Source organism: Panicum hallii, chromosome 6 (genome assembly GCF_002211085.1).
Source record: "Panicum hallii strain FIL2 chromosome 6, PHallii_v3.1, whole genome shotgun sequence".
Lineage (NCBI taxonomy): Eukaryota > Viridiplantae > Streptophyta > Magnoliopsida > Poales > Poaceae > Panicum > Panicum hallii.
In genome coordinates, this window is record NC_038047.1 from 42987735 (window position 1) to 43008498 (window position 20764).

Below are 20764 nucleotides of genomic sequence, written 5' to 3' on the forward strand. Positions count from 1 at the left end.
ATTAAAGTAGTGTACGGCCTCGGGCAACGGCTAACGCAGCCCAAGCTGTGCACTGAAAAGCTAACAAGATGAATGAACATGAGGAAGACTATGCGGTAAGTTCAAGTTTCATCGGCATTATGGAGAGCGGAATTATGTAATATTGGACATCAAGCTTTGATTGTTCCTTTAATCCAAACAGGGGCCGATCTTTTTCCAAAAAAAAAAAACAGGAGCTGACAACTTGAGCCATATCTCTAAAATTTGGTGCTGAGGATCCACCTGAGATTGAAATGGAAAAACTAGTGGATTGCTTGCCTCCTGTGAGGTGGCTTGGAACTTGGATGAAAAGATAATATGCTTGAAATGGAAAAACAGTGGCTGACAACACGCTGCCCAAATACATCTGGCACCCAAGAAAGGAATAAAGACAATATGCTTCATCAGGAATCAATTTCAAAGTGGAATCATCAACCACGAAATGGGTTCAAGAGCTTCACAAACTTGGCATTGGCAACAGCTGTTGAGAAATCTCAAACACATTTTCCGGATTCAATTCCGAAACACATGGTCCTTTTCGTAAAATCAAATTCAGAGCGTGTTATCGGTGTGGACGGACTGCCGGCCTCGTCCCATTGCCGAGTTCCTCGACGCCACCAGCACGCCAAGCTCCGATCCAGCGGCCCACAGCTAGAAGCATCCGAGCCGTTGGCTTTTCCCGTTGTTAATCCTCGCTCGGAACACTCTAGAACCCCACCCGACCCCATTTAAACCCCAGCTCTCCCCTGGCGCATCCCCATCATTTCCTCCCTCGTGCGCTCCCTCTCGAACCTTCCAAAGCGCCCGAACCCTAGCGAGCTCGGAACCCTAGCAGCGCGCGGATCTCGGCTCGGCGCCCCCACCCGCTCCATGGACGAGGACTTCGAGATGCCCCCGGCCGGCGCCGACGAGATGATGGGCGACGACGAGATGGGCGACTTCGGCGGCGACGAGGGCCCGGTCATGAAGGTGGGCGAGGAGAAGGAGCTCGGGAAGCAGGGGCTCAAGAAGAAGCTGCTCAAGGAGGGCGAGGGCTGGGAGACGCCCGAGGTCGGCGACGAGGTCGAAGGTATCCGCGCTCGCCGCAGCTCAGCTCCTCGCTCTCCAGTCAGTGGGGTGTGCTTTGACTTCTGTTCGTGTGGTCGGTTCATGACCTGATTGGGGGGATTGTCTAATTGGCTTGGCAATTGGGGCGCGGAATTAGTGGTGGACTGGGGTTTAGTCCGTCTCGCATGATTTTTATGCCGACATCTGTTAAGCTGGAATCGTTTGCCAGGACTTTAGGCTACTCCATGCTTCATATGTGACTGTGCAAAATAGGGTGTTTGGGGGCAATGCATTGTTAATTGCTGATGTTGGGTGATCTATGGATTGTTTTCTCATCTTGTTGTTGGAGAAATGTAATGGGTGTGCTTGTGCTGATGTGCTTTTGTTGATGTTACAGTGCATTACACGGGTACACTCCTTGATGGAACAAAGTTTGATTCAAGCCGTGATCGTGGAGATCCCTTCAAGTTCAAGCTGGGACAAGGTACATTTCTTTGTGCTTAAGATTTCTGTGTCTCATGTTTTAGATTTGGATATGGATTGTGTAATTATCATTAACAGTGTAATTGTGGGAGCAGTTTTACATACTGATGGTTTGTCAATTAGAGAAATATGTCTGATCACATCAATAATATGTAGTTTTTTCCCCTTAGTAGTTTTGTTCCTGAATTTTGTACCCACAATACCATGTATTGCCAAGAATTAGGAAATGAATCTTAGTGTGGCAATGATATTAGTGTTTATGCTTGCAGGGTACCTGATTACTGACTTTCCTCACTCAGCAGATCATCTTCTTTCTCTGTGTGTTTTTTTGCTTATCGCATTTTTTTTAAAAAAAGGATGAAGTTCCGACCTTTTGCTTTTCACATAGATGCAAGTAGCACTTGCATTGATGGTTTGAAAAAACATGCTAATGATCGAGTAAACATGCCAAGTCGGGACTTCGGAAAGAGATGCTCAGTGGCTATTTTGTCAACGTATGTCCAGGTCAAGTAATAAAGGGCTGGGACCAAGGCATCAAGACCATGAAGAAAGGAGAAAATGCTATTTTTACCATTCCTCCAGAACTGGCTTATGGAGAATCTGGTTCGCCTCCAAAGATTCCACCCAGTGCAACCTTGCAGTTTGATGTTGAGCTGCTTTCATGGACCAGTGTCAAAGATATTTGCAAAGATGGCGGCATATTCAAGAAGATACTTAAGGAGGGAGAGAAATGGGAGAACCCAAAGGATCCTGATGAAGTACTCGGTAAGTTCTGCTTACTGTGACATTTTTCACAAAGGAGTTGCATTTTTGTTTGTGTAGCTTACAGTCTTTCTTCCTGTAGTGAAATATGAGGCCCGTCTAGAAGATGGTACTGTTGTATCCAAGTCCGAGGGAGTCGAGTTTACTGTTAAAGATGGTAACCCTCTTTTCTTCAGTTCTATCTTTACATGGCCTGTTGAAAAGCTGTTTAGGTCTCTCTCTCTCTCTCTCTCTCTCTCTCTATATATATATATATATATATATATATATATATATTGTTTACTAACAAGTGTATTGCCAGGGTACTTCTGTCCTGCACTGGCCAAAGCTGTCAAAACCATGAAAAAGGGAGAGAAGGTGCTGCTTACAGTAAAGCCACAATGTGAGCTCCTGTTTCAAAGTTCAAACCCTCTTCGGCAAGTTCCATGGTAGTTCCTCTAAATAATGACATTGTTTGAACTTCCTAACTTACCAAATGCAGATGGATTTGGTGAGAAGGGTAGACCAGCAGCTGGCGAGGAAGGTGCTGTGCCACCAAACGCCACTCTGCTCGTTGACCTTGAATTGGTTTCATGGAAGACTGTCACAGAAATAGGGGATGATAAGAAAATCCTTAAGAAAGTTCTCAAGGAGGGAGAAGGCTATGAGCGTCCCAATGAGGGGGCAGTTGTTAAAGGTATGCTCAAGTTTGATCATGCTAGTAGCTGTTGTTTCACAACTCTGTTCAATTGATTAGTTTTTCTTGCACTTCCTAATTACGTTTATTGTTGGACAGTCAAAATTACGGGAAAGCTTCAGGACGGCACAGTGTTTACGAAGAAGGGGTGTGATGAAGAGCCCTTTGAATTCAAGACAGATGAAGGTTAGAATAGCCTCCACTTTTCAGACAAAATAAATAGGCAGTCACATCAACCCAGTGTTTCGATTATAATAACATTTTTTTTGTTTGAAATCTATTTTCAGAGGAAGTCATTGATGGTCTTGACCGTGCTGTACTGAACATGAAGAAGGGCGAGGTTGCTCTTGTGACAATTCCTCCTGAATATGCATTTGGTTCAACTGAGTCAAAGCAGGACATTGCTGTAGTCCCGCCTAACAGCACCGTGATTTATGAAGTCGAGCTTGTTTCATTTGTGAAGGTACACACATGATTGTGATATGCTTGTGCACCTGTTGTGATTCATTATTCTGCATGTATTTGCAAAATTTATTGGTTTCATCTTGTTACCCAGGATAAGGAGTCATGGGACTTGAACAATGAAGAGAAGATTGAGGCTGCTGGCAAGAAGAAAGAAGAGGGGAACACACTGTTCAAGTTGGGCAAATATGCTAGAGCTTCAAAGCGTTATGAGAAGGTGCATAATTTTGCATTCTGTTTCATACTGAAAATACCACAAAGCTGCAACTTGTGAGTTCTCCATGGTTAACTGCTCTGCCTGATCGACTGAGACATTTGTTCTATTGTCAGGCTGCAAAGTACATTGAGTATGACAGTTCATTCAGTGAAGATGAGAAGAAGCAATCCAAGCAACTGAAGATCAGCTGCAACTTGAACAATGCTGCGTGCAAACTGAAGCTGAAGGACTACAAGCAAGCTGAGAAGCTTTGCACCAAGGTACCTATCATCTTGGCCTGGATTTGCCGATTTAGTGGTTGCATCTTGCATTCAACCAAAGCGGATCATGTAATTTCTTTCTAGGTGCTGGAATTAGACAGCCAAAATGTCAAGGCTCTGTACAGGAGGGTCCAAGCCTACATGCAACTTGCTGACCTAGAGCTAGCAGAGGCCGATATCAAGAAGGCGTTGGAAATTGATCCTGACAACAGGTATGGTTTTTTAAAACATTTAGTATCGTTTGGAGTGTTCTGTTCTATGGAACAGTACTAAATCTGACGGTGGCAATGCTGCTGCTAATCTCAGGGATGTAAAGTTGGAATACAAGACCCTGAAAGAGAAGATCAAGGAGTACAACAAGAAGGATGCCAAATTCTACAGCAACATGTTCGCTAAGATGACAAAGTAACTGGCTGAAGACGGTGTGAGTATCTATCACCACCACAACATTCTGCTTCTGATAGATTGTGTCTAACCGATTGGTTCGTCGTTAATAGCAGAAAGCTTTTGGGTGTGGTGATTTATTGAAGCAGAGGATCAAAGCCTGACGTTCCTGCTGCCGAAGGACTTCACCCGTAGTTTGACATTTCGCTTTCTGGCCTACTGTGTAATCCTATTAGAGCGCATGGATGATTGGATCTGTTAGAGCAGAGATGAGGAACATTTACTTTGAGGACCATTATTGGCTCTGAATATGTTTCCTGATTCTTGTTGAGATCTGAGCGTTCAATCTTCAAGAATTCGATACTCCTTAATCTGATCTCTTGCGCCAACGCGTTTCTCTCGGGAAGATGATCCAAACTGACTCAATAAAGAAATAAATACCTACAAAACTCCCCACAATAAACATATTGGAGGCGACAGATTTGCATGTAAAGGAGCACCGAAACAGGCAGTATAGGCAAAATCGCACTGTTTGAGAGGAGGAGCACTAAAACAGGCAGTACAAGTAAAATCGCACTGTCTGAGAGGAGGAGCGTGTCTGAACGGGCATGATTGGCTCGCTTGGTTCGTTTCTAAAATTTGTTTTCAAAATGTTGGCATGCTAAAATATGTGCTAAGTCCATAAATTTTGGCACTTGTTTGGTTGAAGGCCAAAAAAGCAGCCCATCTATTCTAAGCTTGCCAAAATTTTAGTAAGAAAAATTAGCATGTCCACATTTTGGTATGACAATATTTTGGTATCAAAAAATCAGGCCCAACATCTCCGGAATTGCACGACAATGGCAGGTCAAACTGAAGAACTACCCTGGACATGTCTAATTAATTTACACCAACATATATAGATTATGACATACAAACAGCAAACCGAGTTCGCAATCCAAGTAGCAAGGTCCAAACATGTCTTGTAGCGAAGGTCAGGAAATGAACGAGTTTGGTGAATGCCCTGGTCCGCCGATGACGATCAGCAAACAAATGGAGTACAAATGTACAATCACTGTACCGACGAGCAGCAAATAAACGGCACCCACTGCTGTTTCCTTCCCTTGGGCTTCTTCTCGACAGGCAACCTGGCAGGAGAGTTCCAGTCTTGCTGCCCTGAGCCGGCCTTGGGCGAGCCCGGCTTCACCGGTGACACAACATCTTTCGACGCTCGGCGCCTGAATGACAGTACCCGGTCCTTGGTGCTCGGCTTCTTCTCCTTGTCTTTGGTCTCCACGTTCTTGTTGGCAAGGAGGACCTTCAACGAGACATGGTTCTTGTCTGGGTCGACGACCATTTCCTTGTCGGCAATCTCTTCATTCTGATCATCAACTCCCTTCAGGTCATCCGTGCTTTCTATTGTGCTGATTTCCTTTGAAGCTGTCTCTTCAGTTTTTCCTATTTCTTCAACGGCATTTGTGGTCTCTGCCACTTCTGTTTTGTCTGAAGCAGGGCCCGTGGTGGCGAGGTCTTCATTTTCCTTCTTGTTTTCTACATCGTCCGTGCCTGGCAGCATGTTGCTCTCACCAGAACTAGGATCTGCTGTAGTTTCTTCACTCTGCTTCTTTTCTTCAATGTCACCAATACTGCTTATGGTGGCTGAAGCAGTAGTAGGGTCCAAAATAGGCTGCTCATTCTTCTTTTCATCAATATTATCTGTGCTGTGCTCTGCACTTCTCTCATGCAAAGTAGGGTCTGCAGTTGTCTGTTCATCCTTCTTCTCTTCATCGTCAGTAGAAGTAACCAAACTAAACTTGCGAGAGGTAGCATCTGCCATAGCCTCCTCAACTGTCTTCTCTTCAACATTACCTGTGCCATGTACCACGATATTCTCATGACAACCAATGGCCTCATTTACATCTTCCTTATGCATTTTTTCCTCATTAGTACTGCTGCATATCGTGTTGATACCATGTGAGATGGGGCCTGCCGTGATTTCTTCATCCTGCACTATGCCTTCAACATCATCTGTGGCGGTTCCTGCATTGCCCTTACAGATAGTAGCATTGTTTTCTACAGCAGTTTCTACGCTGCATGCACCATCTATCTCACCACTTGTTTTTACATCGATCTCACTCTGCTTTTCTTCAACGATGTCCCCGCTACGTGTCATACTGGTTTCTTCAGGAGCAAGATTTGTAATGAACTCTTCAATCTGTTCATTTTCTTCAGCACTAATCATGCTTTGTACCACATTTATCTTGCAAGAACTGGTTTCTGCAGTAATTTCTTTGTTCTGCTCATTTTCCCCATCATTATCAGTATTGGAAACTGTGTTGGTTTCATGAGGAATGGAATCTACAATGACCTCTTTGTTCTGATGCTTTTCTTCAAAATTTTCTATGACATGCATCTCATTACCTCCATATGAAGTAAAGTCTGAACCACCCTTTTCATTCTGCCTCTTTTCGGCAACATCATTTGTGCTACCGACCGTGTTGGTTTCATGTGACATGGTGGAAGCACTAAGCTCCACTAGATCAGCTTGAGATGACACAACAGTACCACCAGTCACATTTTTCTGCATGCTGTCATCCATTGTCGCGCCAGATGAACAAACATTCTCTGTAATGTTAGCTATGTCACCAACAGCAGGTCCAGATGCACTTGATATCACTGGAATGCTTCCCTCTGCAGAATGTGTCAAATTTCAGTTCATAAACAATGACTATACCATGCACAGAATAACTAAACGTGTTGATTAAAATGTTTTCAGGCCAATAACGTGTCTGACTAGACTTACTTGTCAACTACAGATTGCACTTGCGAAATTGCACTTTGAAACAGGTAGCCATAATTGCGTATGAGGTACAAGATCAAATGATACCTATGATCTTAATAAACTTGATATGAGCAAAGAAAAATCAGCTAATCATGTGCTACCACTGAGCCCTTTTTACAAGTGGCCAGACACTATCATAACGCAAGTGTAATGGACAGACTACTTGATAGCTCAACTACCTAAAATTGGAGTACATTGCCCAATAAACATTTTCGGCTTCTTACTAAACGTTTTTTTAAGATAAAGGAGCTTTATTTCGACATTAAATAAAATGAAAAGTGATGCGAAATACAGTACACGATAACATCCAGAAACTCTCACCTGGAATAGGATAGTGCTGTTCATGAACATTATCTGCTTGTTTAGAGACTGCAAGATGACCTGCTGTTTCAGAGGTAGAGTCAGGTTGCTGCTGAGGTTTGACATCATTGCGTGTCTCTGAGTGGGAACCACCGGTACCAAGTTTAAGCAAGTCATCATCTGAATCAACAGATTTCTCAGCAGAAGCCTCAATGGGCACCTCAATGTTAGGAATTTTCACAAATGAGTCAGTTAGCACATGCTTGCTTTGCTGATTTGATTCAGTTTTATCACTTGGGATTTCTTCGTTGTGAATTGCATTAGGATTCTTGTCAGATGAATCTTTCTCCGCGGCAGTGCTACTGTGCCCCTCACCAATCTCAATTTGTAGATTGTCTTGACAGGAGAGATCAACCTCATCACCTTCTACAGATTTGTCCTCACTAAGTTTATTTTCACCAATGGTGTTGACCATATCATCTTCCTCAGCCACAGCAATCCCATCCACTTGACTGACTACATCATCCGTCTGTTCAGAAGTTCCACCTCCAGTTGCATTTGATACCAGAGGCACAACAGTTGAGGTCTTTATTTCATGTTCAGAGATTCCTGAACTGGATTTTGCACCATCTTCAAGCTCTGGTGAAAGAACAGAAATGGGGATGTCCTCCAACTGCTCAGAACCAACTGCTAGATCAGATGAATCCCCATCCTCAATAGGTGATCCTTTCTCAGAGTACTGTGTAGTCACTGTAGTTAGAGCATCGTCATCAGTCCTGCTGGCCTCAGAAGTGATTTCCGAAGGAATATTACTGCTGATGGTGAGGTGATCTTCAGAGCCGATGACTTGATGGCTAGTACCATTTCCAGAAGAATGCTCTAAAAAAAGACAGCCACAGGCAATCATGCATTCAGACATATGCATAGACTCGTAAAATGCATTGTAAAACCATTAACAATGACCAAAATATGCGTTGAAAAGAGTGAACATATGTAGCCCAGTGAATATAATTAAATAGCGCCAGACTCTCTGCCAGTGAAGTTACGCTAGCAGCGCAGCATGGAGACAAGTTGGCGAGATGATGGTATCAAGTGGCAACATGTGGACAGCCTCACTAATTTATTGAACACGATTATTAAACCAAACCTGAGGTGTACAGTTTGTAGTTGCATAACCAGCTACGCAGTTCTGAAACATTACTAACACAAGCAATTTATATTTATCAAAGATGAGATGAAACAAAATGCCCACATTATGCTAATCAAAAGGATAAGGACATGCTTTTTCCAGACTCTACATCAGTACAATTTCATTGAACCAGAACGTTCTCGTCTAGTACAAAAGAGGAAATTGAGAAAGAAAAAAAAGGTATTGCAATAACTTTCCACCTACCAAATCTTAACCAAGACATTTCCACTTCAGAAACGAACAAAAACAAACGAAGAACGAAAAGAAACAAAGATTCAGAGCGAACCTGCATTGTCCCCTCCATCCACTGCGCTCGCAGCCTCCGACGCAGATCCAGGCAAACTGCCGCCGCATTCCGCCGCGCCCGCTCCAGTTCCCTCTCCTACTCCACCGCGACCCTCCCCTAGGACGCAGCCACGAGAGCACACGCATCAGGCCAAGAGCTCAACCCGGGCGCAGCGACTTACGGCAACGGAGGCACGGATTCCACAGTACCTGGAAGCGGCTCGCTGCCTTCGTGCTCCCCGGCGCCCTCCTCCGCGGCGGCGGCGGCGGCAGACGTCGGCTTGCCGCAGTGCTTCCGGTGCGCGCGCCGCTGCTTGGCGCTGGGGTGCCCATTCGGGTACTGGTACCCGCAGGCGTGGCACAGAACCCCGTCCCCTCCGGCTCCCCCTCCTGCGCGCGAAACCACCCCGCCATCACATCTCACGAACACGGGAGAGAACGAGAGGGAATAAACGGCACAAAAAAAAAGGAAATAAATCTTCGTAATGCGGCCGGCGAAGCGGCAACGGGGGCTCACCTGCCGCGCTTCCGCCTCCGCTCTTGTGGCCGCTCTCCATGTCGCCCCCTTGGTGGCTTGGTCCAGCGCCCGGCAGCAACGGCGAGGAAGAGAGTGGAGGCGAGTGGTTGGTTGGTTGGTTGCGCTCGCCCGCTCGCCGCGCTGCGCTCAGTGAGTGGAGTGCGGGGAAGACGAAAGCAGAGAGAGAGAAGGGAGACACAGGCGCCCTCACGCCGAGGGATAATGACAACCGCGCTTATCATTATGGCGGCGTGGGGCCCACGAGACCCCTGGCCCGCACGTCAGCGGCACGTTACGGTGGGCGTCGTCGAACCCGGGGGGCCGCGGGCCGCGGGCAAGAGACAAGGGTCTCTCGGCTGGTCGCTCCCTTCTCGCGCGGTTGCGGCCGAGGGCGCGCGCCTCGTCTCCTCGGGGGAACGCATCCCGGCCGTCGGCGGCGGCATCGACGGAGGGGGAAACGGCGGCGACAGCCCGTCGAGATGCCGGCGGGCGGGGCCCACGCGGCCGGCAAGGCGTGGATCCCTTGCTCAGCCGGGTAGGTAACCCGCGCGGCAGCTTTTGGGCCGGACCGCTCGCCCGTTCACTTCACTTGAACCCTTTTCACTTTTTTACCGCTTGGTTCCCGAGGCGACGCAGCGGCCAGCGGTGTACTGCCACCTCCCATGTTTTTTTTTTTCATTTGGCAGCTGCGACCTGTGAGCTGCCAACTCAATCAAGGTCACGGCACCGGCACGGCGGTCGATCAGGGGAGGGGCCAGTGCCCGCCGGTACATGGCGGCATGTGCCAGTTGGGGACACCGGCAAGGACGAGCAAGTGTAGTGTAGGCTGTAGTTAGGGCCGAGGACTACGGAGCGGGGAATGGTCCCCGACTCCCGGGGATATCCACATTTCATGGGTGTGTAACGGTAACAAAATTCTGGGAGCCAATCATCTTGGCCGGTGATATCCGTTTATTTGGCAACTGACTAGGAAGAGACATGAAAATTAGTGAGGGAGTTTACGGAGACAATTTATTTGGAAGTTTAACTTTTAGTCCTAAATTTTTATTTGGTTCGTGGAGGGAATTAAGGGAGGGAGTTGGAGAGTGAATTCATATCCTCCGTTTGGTACCTGGATTTTGACGTGAAAAATTATATCATAAACTGTTATGAACGGTTAAAATTATTTGTTTTCATCTTAAAGTAGAATTCTATCTCAATTTCTACCCCTTACCATGGGAAGAGATCGATGGGAGTTCAGTATCTAAACTTCCTTTCCTCATCCTAAATAAATTTCCCCTCCCACGAAACAAACAGCAGAATTTTAATCTTATATCTCTGAACTGCTACTTGTTTATACAAATTACCCCCAACCAAACAAGCCGTAAGGTTTCTTCTACGAGCCATATGACTAATTAGTTTGTTTTAAATGTCATATATTTAAAACGTATGGTGTGGTCTAGTGAGATTAGAAAGTAGCTACAACGGGGAAAACTTTTTTTTAGAAAAAAAAAGAGGAAGACTCAGCCTAAAGTCTAAAGATGAATGTTACCTATCCCGAGTCATCCCGAGACCACATAAAAAAGTCAACGTGGTTAGGCTGATCTAGACCTAATTCCGTTGTCCATTTATGCGTCTCATTTTTTATATCTTGGAAAGAAAACGACTGCGGGTCCCACGTTTCGTTGGGCTTCGCTGTCAGATTCAAGCCCATCTACGCGGGTCCACACCTTTTACTTGGGCTTTCGGCCCATGGTTCCCTGGCCTTCCCCGCCGCCGCCTCTCCGCACTTTTCAATCTAACGGCTTTGTGACCGTGGTGACCCAACAGCAAGTCAACGATGAAACCGCTGACCACGCCCGCCGCGCGCCGCAGGCCAACCTCTCCCGGTTCCGCCGCCGCTGTGCTACCGATCTCTCCGCCACCTCGTACGCTGTACGCACCGATCATGGCTGACGCGGCAGATCCAAAATTGGCCGCGGCAAACTCGGCGAGCAATTTAAACGAACAAGGAATTCGCCGCCGGGCGCCGGCGAACTCGGAACAGTTTAAACAAAAAAAAAAATCAAAGCTTCGAGAATTCGCCGCCGGTGGGCTCGGAGAACAATTCAAAGTAGTTTTTTTTTCTGGATAGGATCAAGTGCTCGTAGGCAGGAGAGCTGCCTGCAAAGTAACTAAACTGTGAGCAGTGTAACACTGAGTTGAATTACAGTGATTCTTTGCTCGCTAGTTCCTAAAGAGAAATGGAAAATGGTAATAGTTTTAAGGGCATCCATGGCGATGGCCTTCCTCACTAGCTAACCGAACGTGGCTGTGCTCTCCGTTCCTCCTGCGCAGCTAGTCCTCAGAGCTGGGGAACTTGCATGATCCGTAGCCTGCAAAACACAGAAAGCACATAACAGATCAGTGCGACTGACATGCAGGAGAAACAAGATCAAACACGCCATTGGTGGGTGCTTAGTTGCATGAACTCACTTGGATCTTTGGTGGTGGTCTCTGCAAGTCCATTGAAGAAGCAGGTGCCCCCAGCGTTCCTGAACTGCTGCCAGTAGGAGTTGAACGCGTAGCTGGCGTGCGCGTCCAGCGTGTCCGGCTCGTAGCACGCGCCGCCGGGCTGGATGGCGGTGCACGTCCCGCTCCCGTGCTGGCACGCGTAATCCAGCGCGTCCTGCACCGCCTTCTTGTCCGCCGCCTTGCCGCCGCCGGCCAGCACGCACCACGCCGGCGAGCTGTCCGTGTCGTCCGCGGGCGGCAGCGGCGGGTACGACCGCGACGGGCGCTGGCCGGTGAGGTCGATCTCGTAGACCTTGGTCTGGTTCGGGTAGTACAGCCCCCAGTGGCGCTCAGTGCCCGCCCCGGGCTTCTGGTCCTCGTTGTAGAGCGAGAAGAGGAACACCGGCATCTTGGCCCCCGGCCGCGCCGGCGTGCCGGGGTTCTTGGACATCCGCGCGGCGAGGTTGCGGTTGTACGTGGCGGCATTGCGCACGTTGGCGCCGGCCTCGCCCGCGTCGCCGCCGCTCGGCCACCCGGTCTCCGAGACGGCCAGCTTCACGTTCCCGTACCCGAGCTTGCCCATGGCGGCGATAACCGCGTCGAGCATTTGATCGAGCAGGTTGGTGTACGTGAGCCCCGTGCCGGGGTCGACGTAGTGGGAGCTCGCCGCGCCCTGGAAGAGCGCGTAGTCGAGGGAGATGGTGTCGCGGTTGGCCGCCCACGCGAAGTACGGGTACGCGTCGACGAAGTAGAACGAGCGCGTGGCGTTCAGGAACCGGAGCAGCGGCCGGATCACGTCCTCGGCGACGTCGTCGCGGAACGCGCCGGCGGAGGGCGGGTAGGAGGCCGAGAGCGCGCCCATGGCGAGCGTCGTGCCGAGCTTGACCTTGCGGATCCCGTGCGCGCGGAGGGCGCGGTGTAGGTTGGCCATCGCCGGCACGATGGCCCGCCACGTGGAGCCCGCGATGGCGCGGTTGGAGAGCACCTCGTTGCCGACGAGCAGGTACATCACCCGCGTGGCCGGGCTGTGCGGCGCGAGGTTGGCGGCCACCCAGTCCTCCGCGGCGGCGCGGGAGGAGGCCAGCGACGGGATGGCCGCGTTCGGCACCATGATGGCGACCGGCAGCCCCGTCCCGGCCAGCGCGCGCAGGATGCCCGGGTTGGCGTCGTAGATCTTCACGGCGCCCGCGCCCGCCGCGCGGAGGAGCTGCACGGAGCGCGTCGCCGAGGGGAGGTCGTCGGCCACCGTGCCATAGTTGACGCCGAGGCCGCGGCACCTCCCTCCTGCATGCACGCAACACGGCACGAACACACAAGACTCGTCAGCGAACAACAGAAACCGTACACCACTAGCTGATCAGCAGTAACAAACTGCAGGACGACGAGGCGGCCGGCAGGGGAAGACGTGATCACCAGGACAATGGCACTCGGGCTTGACGGCGACGACGACATTGAGATGGCACGCGAGGGCGGCGGCGAGGAGGACGACGGCGGCGGCGCGGTGGGAGAATGACGGTGCCATGGTGGCGGCCGCCATTGTTGCTTGTGTTTGTTAGTTTGTTATTCGATCAGGTGGAAGGGAGCCGTGACTGTTTATATAGAGAGAAGGAAGAGAGTTTTTAGGAAGTGGGTTGGACATGAGAGTTTTTAGGGAGTGGGTTGGATAACCCAGAACATAATTAGAGCACTTGCAGCAGAGAAAAAGAAAATGAGAATAAAACGCGGCACATACGGTGATTGTTAGCGTGCGTTTGGGATCGGATGGTTAGATGGAACAAGTTCCAAATTTTGTTCAGTTGACGGAACAGGGATCGACACATACGGTGATTTTTGTTTAGTTGAACAAGTTTCGCCAACAAAGAGATGCTTGAGAAGTTGAGAGTGAGCTAGCTAAACAATCTGATGTACGGTACAGCAGGCAGAAAACTACTCAGGCGAATCCATATTCTGAGCCTCCATATCATAACTCAAGTTGCAGTAGCCAACTCACCGCGTGTATCGCTGTGAGTGTCATCACAATGGAACAACGTAAGGCAAAGCAATTACATCAGCAGTATCAATTATCTGTGCATCAGACCAGACTTGGTCTGATTCTGCAGCCCCAAATGCCGCAGTTATCCGTTCCCCACAATCCTGGGACAACAGCCAGTCCTGATCGATGAAGTCAGAGAAGTCCTGAGCTGGAGGTATGGAGTACGATTGGCTCAGATACTTGGTATCAGGGTGAGCCTGCTCCAGATAACCTTTGTTACTCCTGTAACCAGATGAAGAAACTGAAGCTATGTCTTCCTCCGAACAACGGGATCCAATGATGGTACTGTTGTAGCCATCCTGAGACTTACGCCGGCCTATCTCGCGAGTGTTTGTGTCAAGTAGTTCTGTAGAACTATAAGGTGTGATCCGCTGAGAATGCCAGCATATTTCTTCATCCTTGGTAGGAGCCACCCTCGGTATCTTAGTCATCGTCATACTGTGTTCTGTCAACATATTGCAAATGAGACCCAAAATTAATAAAGTTGATACACTACTTCATAGTACATATGCTATGAAAGACTAAATGCTCACACAGCAGGGGGGCGAGGAGGATGGGAGGAGGCAGGAGAAAAGCTCATTGGCCACTCTATCAAAAAGAAACTAAAACAGAAAGAAAGAGGGAGAGAAAAGGAACTCACCATCTGGAGAAGTATTAGCGTCGAAGTCTTTCCGTTTCTTTACATTGTCAGACGTGAACTTTTGCCCATTAAGAAAACCCGAGCGCATAAGATTATCTACCTGATCCTCTCTTGCACCAAGATCTTCATGTTTATGCTTATTTACAGTACCATTTTTCTCCATTTCTTTCTGTTTATTTTTGTATTCAGTCTTTCTTTTCTTTACAACCCTCTCTCTATCTTTGCGTTTAACAGCCTCACAATAGTTTGTTTTTGCCTTCCCTTCAACTTCTCCTTTATTCCGTACGGATTGCTGATTCATCTTGCCACGGCAATTGTTAGCACTTCGATTTTCCTTGCCCATCATACCACCTTTGGTGTTAATTCTATCATTTTTCCCTTTTGTGGAATGGACAGAAATCTCTGGATCAGGTTCCATTTCTTCTGCCCTCTGCAATCTATTTGGGCTTAGTGTAATTCTGCCATTTGCTTCTCTCCCTGAACCTAATACAAATGGCCTAGCAGTATGTACATCTTCAGAGCTTCGTCGTGCATTAGAATTATCCTGCTGTACGTCCACTCCATTACAGCTGTGTTTATCCTGCCATATGTCCACTCCATTACAACTGTGCTTTCTTCTGAAATGCATTTCAGCTGATCCAACTTGAAGGCTCTTCCCATTCTTTATTTTAGTTTTAGAATCAACACCCCTGGCCATTCCCTTTTTATTAGCACGCACAATACTCTCACTCTTTTGTACCATCTCATGATTGCACTGTGTTGCTTCTTCAGATTTCTTAACCACTCTACCAAGCGAATCCCTTTCTTTCTCTTCAGAACCTGTAACACTAATGCTATCAGTCCTCCGAGGAAGCAAAGATAAATTATTGTCACATTTGTGGTTAGCATTACCTTCTTGACCAAAATTTTGGGTAATCAACTTATCTGTTGGTTTAATATCTTTGACTGCTTCATTCTGCCCTCTTTCTTCCGGTTTTCTATTGCCATGTTTATAATTCTTCTGAGTGTCCTGCCCCATGCATTGTTTTTTGTCTTTGTCTCTGTCCTCATTATTTCTCCTGTCTCTGCGCTTCTTTCTTTTGTGTTTCTTGTCGTGCTTATCTTTCCTATGATCTCTATCCGTTTCCTTTCTTTCTCCTTTTCCCCTGTCCTTTTCCTTTCTGTGCTTCTTCTCCTTGTGCTTTTCCTGAAAAAAGTGGCATGTATTCAATACTGATCATTCTTTCCTAGCTCTTCGGTACATACTAAGAAAATATTGTTAATCCTCATTGTGTTTTAGAGATGAGTATTATCATATTGCAGGTAGGTATCCTAATCAGGATGTGTATGCTACTTCAGATATGTTGAAATACATCTGAATCAGAATTTAAGATTCAAACCAAAATCTGCTCAAGCAGATCACGTAGAAAACTTATTCCAAGTGATTTGGTCATTCAAGACAAAAGGTCTGCACATCCAACTCTTGCATTTCCAGGTTAATTCAAGCACAATAGCAAGGTGCAGTGAAAAAGGAAAGCAGGAACTGGACGCAGCCTATGAAATGTTCATAAATTTAAAAGGCTATGGTAGGGGTTAGGGCCACTCAGGAAAAGATTTGGCACACAAAAAAATAAATGTGTGAAGACTACTGCAAAAGTTCAGATTATGTGCTAATATTTAATTAATGCATAGGGATGTGCAGACTAACAGGCAATATTTCTTAATATCCAGCATGACTAGGGACAGAAGCATAATATCTTACACAAAGAATATTGTTTATCATAGCATATGGTAGCACAATTCAGTTATAGAAAGATGTGCAAGAATATATGAATCTGAAATGAATTATATGTCCAAATTGTGCAATTCTTCGTAGTTTCAGTCATAATGCCTTGTGTGACAAGAAAATGTTACAGATACAATAGGATGCACTCTTAAGCAATATACAGGTCATGTCAACATTTTGTGGTCCTCAAACATAGAAAAAGGATGTTGCTATGTGAAAACAGCTAGCGATCCCTGCCTGTATTATAGAAGAGCCACATGCTAAATTTTTCAACTTTTATACATTTATATTTTTCAAAAAATCAAATTGAAGTAGAGTCCCCTACCTTTTCGACGAACTATTGGCAAAAAAACAATATTAGGATCAGTGACAAAGAAGCAGAGTGTTTACCATTCTCAAATATAGCCATTCTACTATAATATCGATTTATCAAAGAACATTGCAAAAAAAGTAAATACAACTGGGTGGTTTGATAGGATCACCATTTGGTCATATTCGTGAAATGCTAAAGATGCTTCTTAACTTCCGAATAATCCCAACATAATTTTCTGAACAACCCAGCCACCAATATGGTAAAGGGCAAAAGGTGACATCAAAATGCTAAGTGCAACTTCTGAACAGTCTAGACAGATTTTTCATGTGACAGGCCATGTTTTCTGTCCTGAAGCGTGCTCATTCACTGCCAAGTTAGTCTAAAAACACCCATTTTTTGTGAATCATCAAAGTATAGCCTATTATGGCAAGTGATTCAAAGGGCACAGAGTATGAAACCTTTTTTAGCAGATCCTTTTGCTGCTTCTCCCTCCTTGGCGTTGCTTCATACCCTGGCGGTGGGAACGGGAAGCACCGCGACATCGTGCCACACCTTGTAAATTAACCACAAGACTGAATCCCAAATACAGCAGCTTAACCTGCAGTTCTCCAGATCGGTACCCGAATTCCCTCTCATCCACCATATCCCAGTTGGTGACGACTCCGGCAAAACCAGTGCGCCACAGTACCACACCACTCTTCAGGCTGTGACACAGAACAATACCCAAATACTCGAATCAAATCCTGTATCTATCCCTGCAGCGATCCAATTACCCAACTCCCGAATCGAGTCCAAAATCCAAATCCCTAGCAAGTGCTGTGGTACAAGGTCCACGTGCTATCAGTCAAGAGCAGTAAGTGCAGTCCTCTTCCATCCGCTCACTCCCCGCCGCCGATCCCCACCCACACCCACAGCAGGTGGAACGACTTCCCTGGCCCCGCGCCCCAACCGGAACCACCAGCCTCGCCGTAGACTCCGACCCCGCCGACCGCAGCAGCGGCGCCGGAGACGCAGCGCATCAACGCGGAGCCGCAGCACAACCCCAGCCGCCTGGAGCCGTACACCGCAGAAGCTTCCAGAAAGTAGCAGGGAGCCGGAGTCTTCCGCGGCAGTTCCTCCTCCCGATCTCGGATCAAACTGACGCTACAGGCCCCGATTCGGCGAGGAGCCGGAATCCAAACCCCGGGATGCTTGCTCCCCACCCCTGAAATCGGGCGCTCCGAGCAAAACGAAAACGGCAACAGGTCCCCGCGCGAGCAGATCGGGCAACGGCGTGGCCCCCGCGGCGGCGCGCTCGGCCCGCCGGTCGCGGGGAGGTAAGCGGGTGGCTCGTTCTAGTCGGTGTGGGAGCTCCGCGAGGAAGAATCGGGCTGGCTGTGCTGCCTCTGCTGCGGTCGGAGCTCTGTGCTGGCCGGTTGGTTTGCTTCTGCTTCCCTCCCCGCACCGCAAGTCCGGTACCAGTGACTGTGATGGCAGGCGGCGACGTTTGCGGAGACGTGTGCCGGCTCCCACTCCGGCGACAGGTGTCGGGCTGCGGCTGCGCCCACCCGTTACTTGTTGGCAATTCCGTCTGTGACCTGTTTAAGAGCAACTCCAACTCTCCATAAGTGACCTTTCTTTTCTTTTTCTTTTTCTTTTTTTCTTTTACTCCCTCTTTCTTTCAGCCTGCTCCTTGCATCCCCTTCATCGCAACTCTTCGCCACCGCGCTTCCCTCCACGCCGCCGCATAGCCGTTCCCCATTCTTGTCGTCCACAGCCGCCCAACGGAGGGAGCAAGGGAGCCAGGCCTGCGCCGGATTGGATCTGCTCGGGGCGGGCTCGACCTCCCCCAAATCGCCGCGAGGAGATGGTGCCCGAGGAGGCTCTGATGTGCCGAGCTCGGGCTCCAAGAAATCTCCGCGCTTGGAGGACGGAGGTGCATGGACGGCGAGGGAGCTTGGTGAGGTATCGGCGGGATGGGTTGGTAGAGCTTCAAGAGGTCGCGCGCCGGCTGGGGTAGCACGGATCCGGGCCGGTGGCACGATTCGGGGACGGCATTGCTCGAGTCCGAGCAGCGGAGCCGAGGAGGAGGGGAACAACGGGGTCCGATCGTCGACGAGATCTAGGCGTGAATCAATCGCGAGACCGTAGCGCGGCTTGCGGCCGCGGTGTGGTGGTCCGACGGCGGCGGGGCGGGCGCCGCCCACCCGCTCCTAGCGGAACTCGAGGAGTGACTGCTGCCTGTCGCCCGGTTCGACTCGCGGCTGCTGCTTGCACTGTTGTGGCACGGCGTATTCTCCGCCATCGAAGCAAAGCTTGGGGACCCAGCCATGGGCAAAGGTGACACTGCACGCGGGCACGCGCGGGAAAGGAGGGAGGAAACGACCGCAACAAAGAAGTAGTTGTCTCCCTAGCCATCCATGGGAGATGGGGCTGGAGAGGGGAATTTGGGTGCCTCACTACTCTAGGGACCCGATTAGGGACCTTATTAGAGTGGGGTTTTTATGCTTGGCCTCTACTTTTTAAGCAGGGATTTGAGTAGGAATCTTGCTGGAGATGCTCTAACTTGGCTGCGTTCCGCGTGTGCCGTTTGCCGAATGGGCTTCAACTGAAATATACCCCAGTTGAGGCCCACGTAGTCGTGTGGTTCGTGATGGCTCTTGGGCCGCCTTGTTCTCTCAGGAATTATCGGTCTACACTAAACCTGGTCCATATTAACCATATCAACGGATCGGAAGTATATCTTTTTTGGGGTGTGGTTATCCATCACCAGAAGTGATGGATTATCTATTAACTGAAGAGCGGCCCAAAACAAACCGGTCCGCATCTTCTTCTTCGCTTCTTCTCCAGCACTTCTTCCTCCTCCGAGCGCGCTCCTGTGCCACCACCAACTCCGTCCCCTTCGCCCTCACGCCGCCTGCCAACTCTGTCTTCGACGGCTCCCACCGCCAGATCCGCCTCTGCCACTCACCACCGCCCTAATCCGGCTCCCGCCGCCACCGAATGCGCCTCCACCACCCACCTCTGTCGGACCCTCACTGCGACGCCCGTGCCGCCTGCCCACTCCGTCTGCAACGGCTCCCGCCGCCGGATCCGCCGCCGCCCTAATCCGGCTCCCGCCGCCGGATCCGCCGCCGCCCTAATCCGGCTCCCGCCGCCACCACCCACGTCCGCCGGACCCTCACCATGACGCCCCTGCCGCCTCCACCGTCCACCAGGGGTCCTCCACAACCCGCGGTCGGCGGCATCCCGCCACCTCGCCGCCCCGCCACAACCCATCACCACCACAGGCTAGCCTCCGTCCAAGGACCTCCCTCTACGGCCGGGACCTTGCCGGTGACCACCTGAACCTCGAACCCCCAACCCCCAGCTTGAAGCCTCGAACCCTAAACCTAACCGGCGGCGGCGAGGCAAGCAGGAGCGGCGGCGGCGGAGTGCGGAGGAGGAAGAAGGTTGGGATGGGCTAGAATTGAGCTGCTAAAGGCCGAATTAATCGGTGATGCCGCCTTTAGGCGATGGATCACGCGTTTGTAGCGCGCGTGATGCATAGCCTCAGTGTCTTTTATGCGGTCAGCTCTTACTCTGTAGGAGTGACGCTCATCGCACGCACATTCTTCCTGACGGAATGTTCAGAGCTCCGACCTCAGTGCGACGCACCGTGCTCATGCCATGTGACTGCCATGCTTTTCAGGGACAAGTTGACCTTCTCTGCCACAGGGCTCGTTCCCGATTTCTCATCTCAGGAGTCAAGATCATTCGAGCATGCAGAAAAGGGCACGAAGAGAGGTCCTCGACTGCCTGACGAGCTTCGGTGGATGCAGGTCTCTCACCCAGCCAGATCAGAAACGTTACCATGCGGCTGTGCAGCGCAAAGGAAAAAAAAGGCGTTGGCAAAAAGGGAGGAGCACTAGGGCAGGCAACGCAACGAAACCCTCTTGTGAGATCGTGTTGTCAGATAAGATCTGCTGGTGAAAAGCGAAAGTTTGAGCTCATTCGTCCAATGATCCATGCGTAGCTTCAACCACAAGGGCCGGGACAGAAAGAAAAAGAAAAAGAAGAGGCATAGCATGTATAGAACTATCGATGACCTGCTCCAAATTAAAATCTACCTTTTGCCACTAACCACTGAAGTGCAATATTTG

At 49.3% G+C, this 20764-nt stretch overlaps 4 protein-coding genes across 5 annotated transcripts; 1 reads left to right on the forward strand and 3 right to left on the reverse strand.

Annotated features, from left to right (window-relative positions):
• Positions 1-766: 766 nt before the first annotated feature.
• LOC112896539 (70 kDa peptidyl-prolyl isomerase) lies at positions 767-4672 on the forward strand. Of its 2 annotated transcripts, none has more exons than XM_025964554.1 (13): positions 767-1087; positions 1463-1549; positions 2053-2313; positions 2393-2467; positions 2612-2692; positions 2792-2986; positions 3086-3172; positions 3274-3449; positions 3543-3665; positions 3779-3925; positions 4010-4137; positions 4232-4349; positions 4423-4672. In XM_025964554.1, exons 1-12 carry the CDS (start codon positions 889-891, stop codon positions 4332-4334), a joined length of 1662 nt encoding a protein of 553 aa, XP_025820339.1. In that variant the 5' UTR covers positions 767-888; the 3' UTR covers positions 4335-4349; positions 4423-4672. The 2 variants fall into 2 exon arrangements, with proteins under 2 accessions (XP_025820339.1, XP_025820338.1); XM_025964553.1 differs by having other exon boundaries at positions 4426-4672.
• A 404-nt stretch (positions 4673-5076) lies between these two features.
• LOC112896538 lies at positions 5077-9624 on the reverse strand. The gene is made up of 5 exons (XM_025964552.1): positions 9422-9624; positions 9115-9294; positions 8906-9022; positions 7452-8309; positions 5077-6979 (listed from the first exon to the last, which is right to left on the reverse strand). The coding sequence occupies exons 1-5, from the start codon at positions 9459-9461 to the stop codon at positions 5361-5363; spliced, it is 2814 nt and encodes a 937-aa protein (XP_025820337.1). The 5' UTR covers positions 9462-9624; the 3' UTR covers positions 5077-5360.
• Positions 9625-11594: 1970 nt separating this feature from the next.
• LOC112896974 (probable glucan endo-1,3-beta-glucosidase A6) lies at positions 11595-13645 on the reverse strand. The gene is made up of 3 exons (XM_025965119.1): positions 13307-13645; positions 11876-13177; positions 11595-11775 (listed from the first exon to the last, which is right to left on the reverse strand). The coding sequence occupies exons 1-3, from the start codon at positions 13428-13430 to the stop codon at positions 11738-11740; spliced, it is 1464 nt and encodes a 487-aa protein (XP_025820904.1). The 5' UTR covers positions 13431-13645; the 3' UTR covers positions 11595-11737.
• A 115-nt stretch (positions 13646-13760) lies between these two features.
• On the reverse strand, positions 13761-19007 carry LOC112896973 (zinc finger CCCH domain-containing protein 13-like). The gene is made up of 4 exons (XM_025965118.1): positions 17102-19007; positions 15457-15751; positions 14566-15384; positions 13761-14370 (listed from the first exon to the last, which is right to left on the reverse strand). Exons 1-4 carry the CDS (start codon positions 17183-17185, stop codon positions 13907-13909), a joined length of 1662 nt encoding a protein of 553 aa, XP_025820903.1. The 5' UTR covers positions 17186-19007; the 3' UTR covers positions 13761-13906.
• Between the last annotated feature and the right edge of the window lie 1757 nt (positions 19008-20764).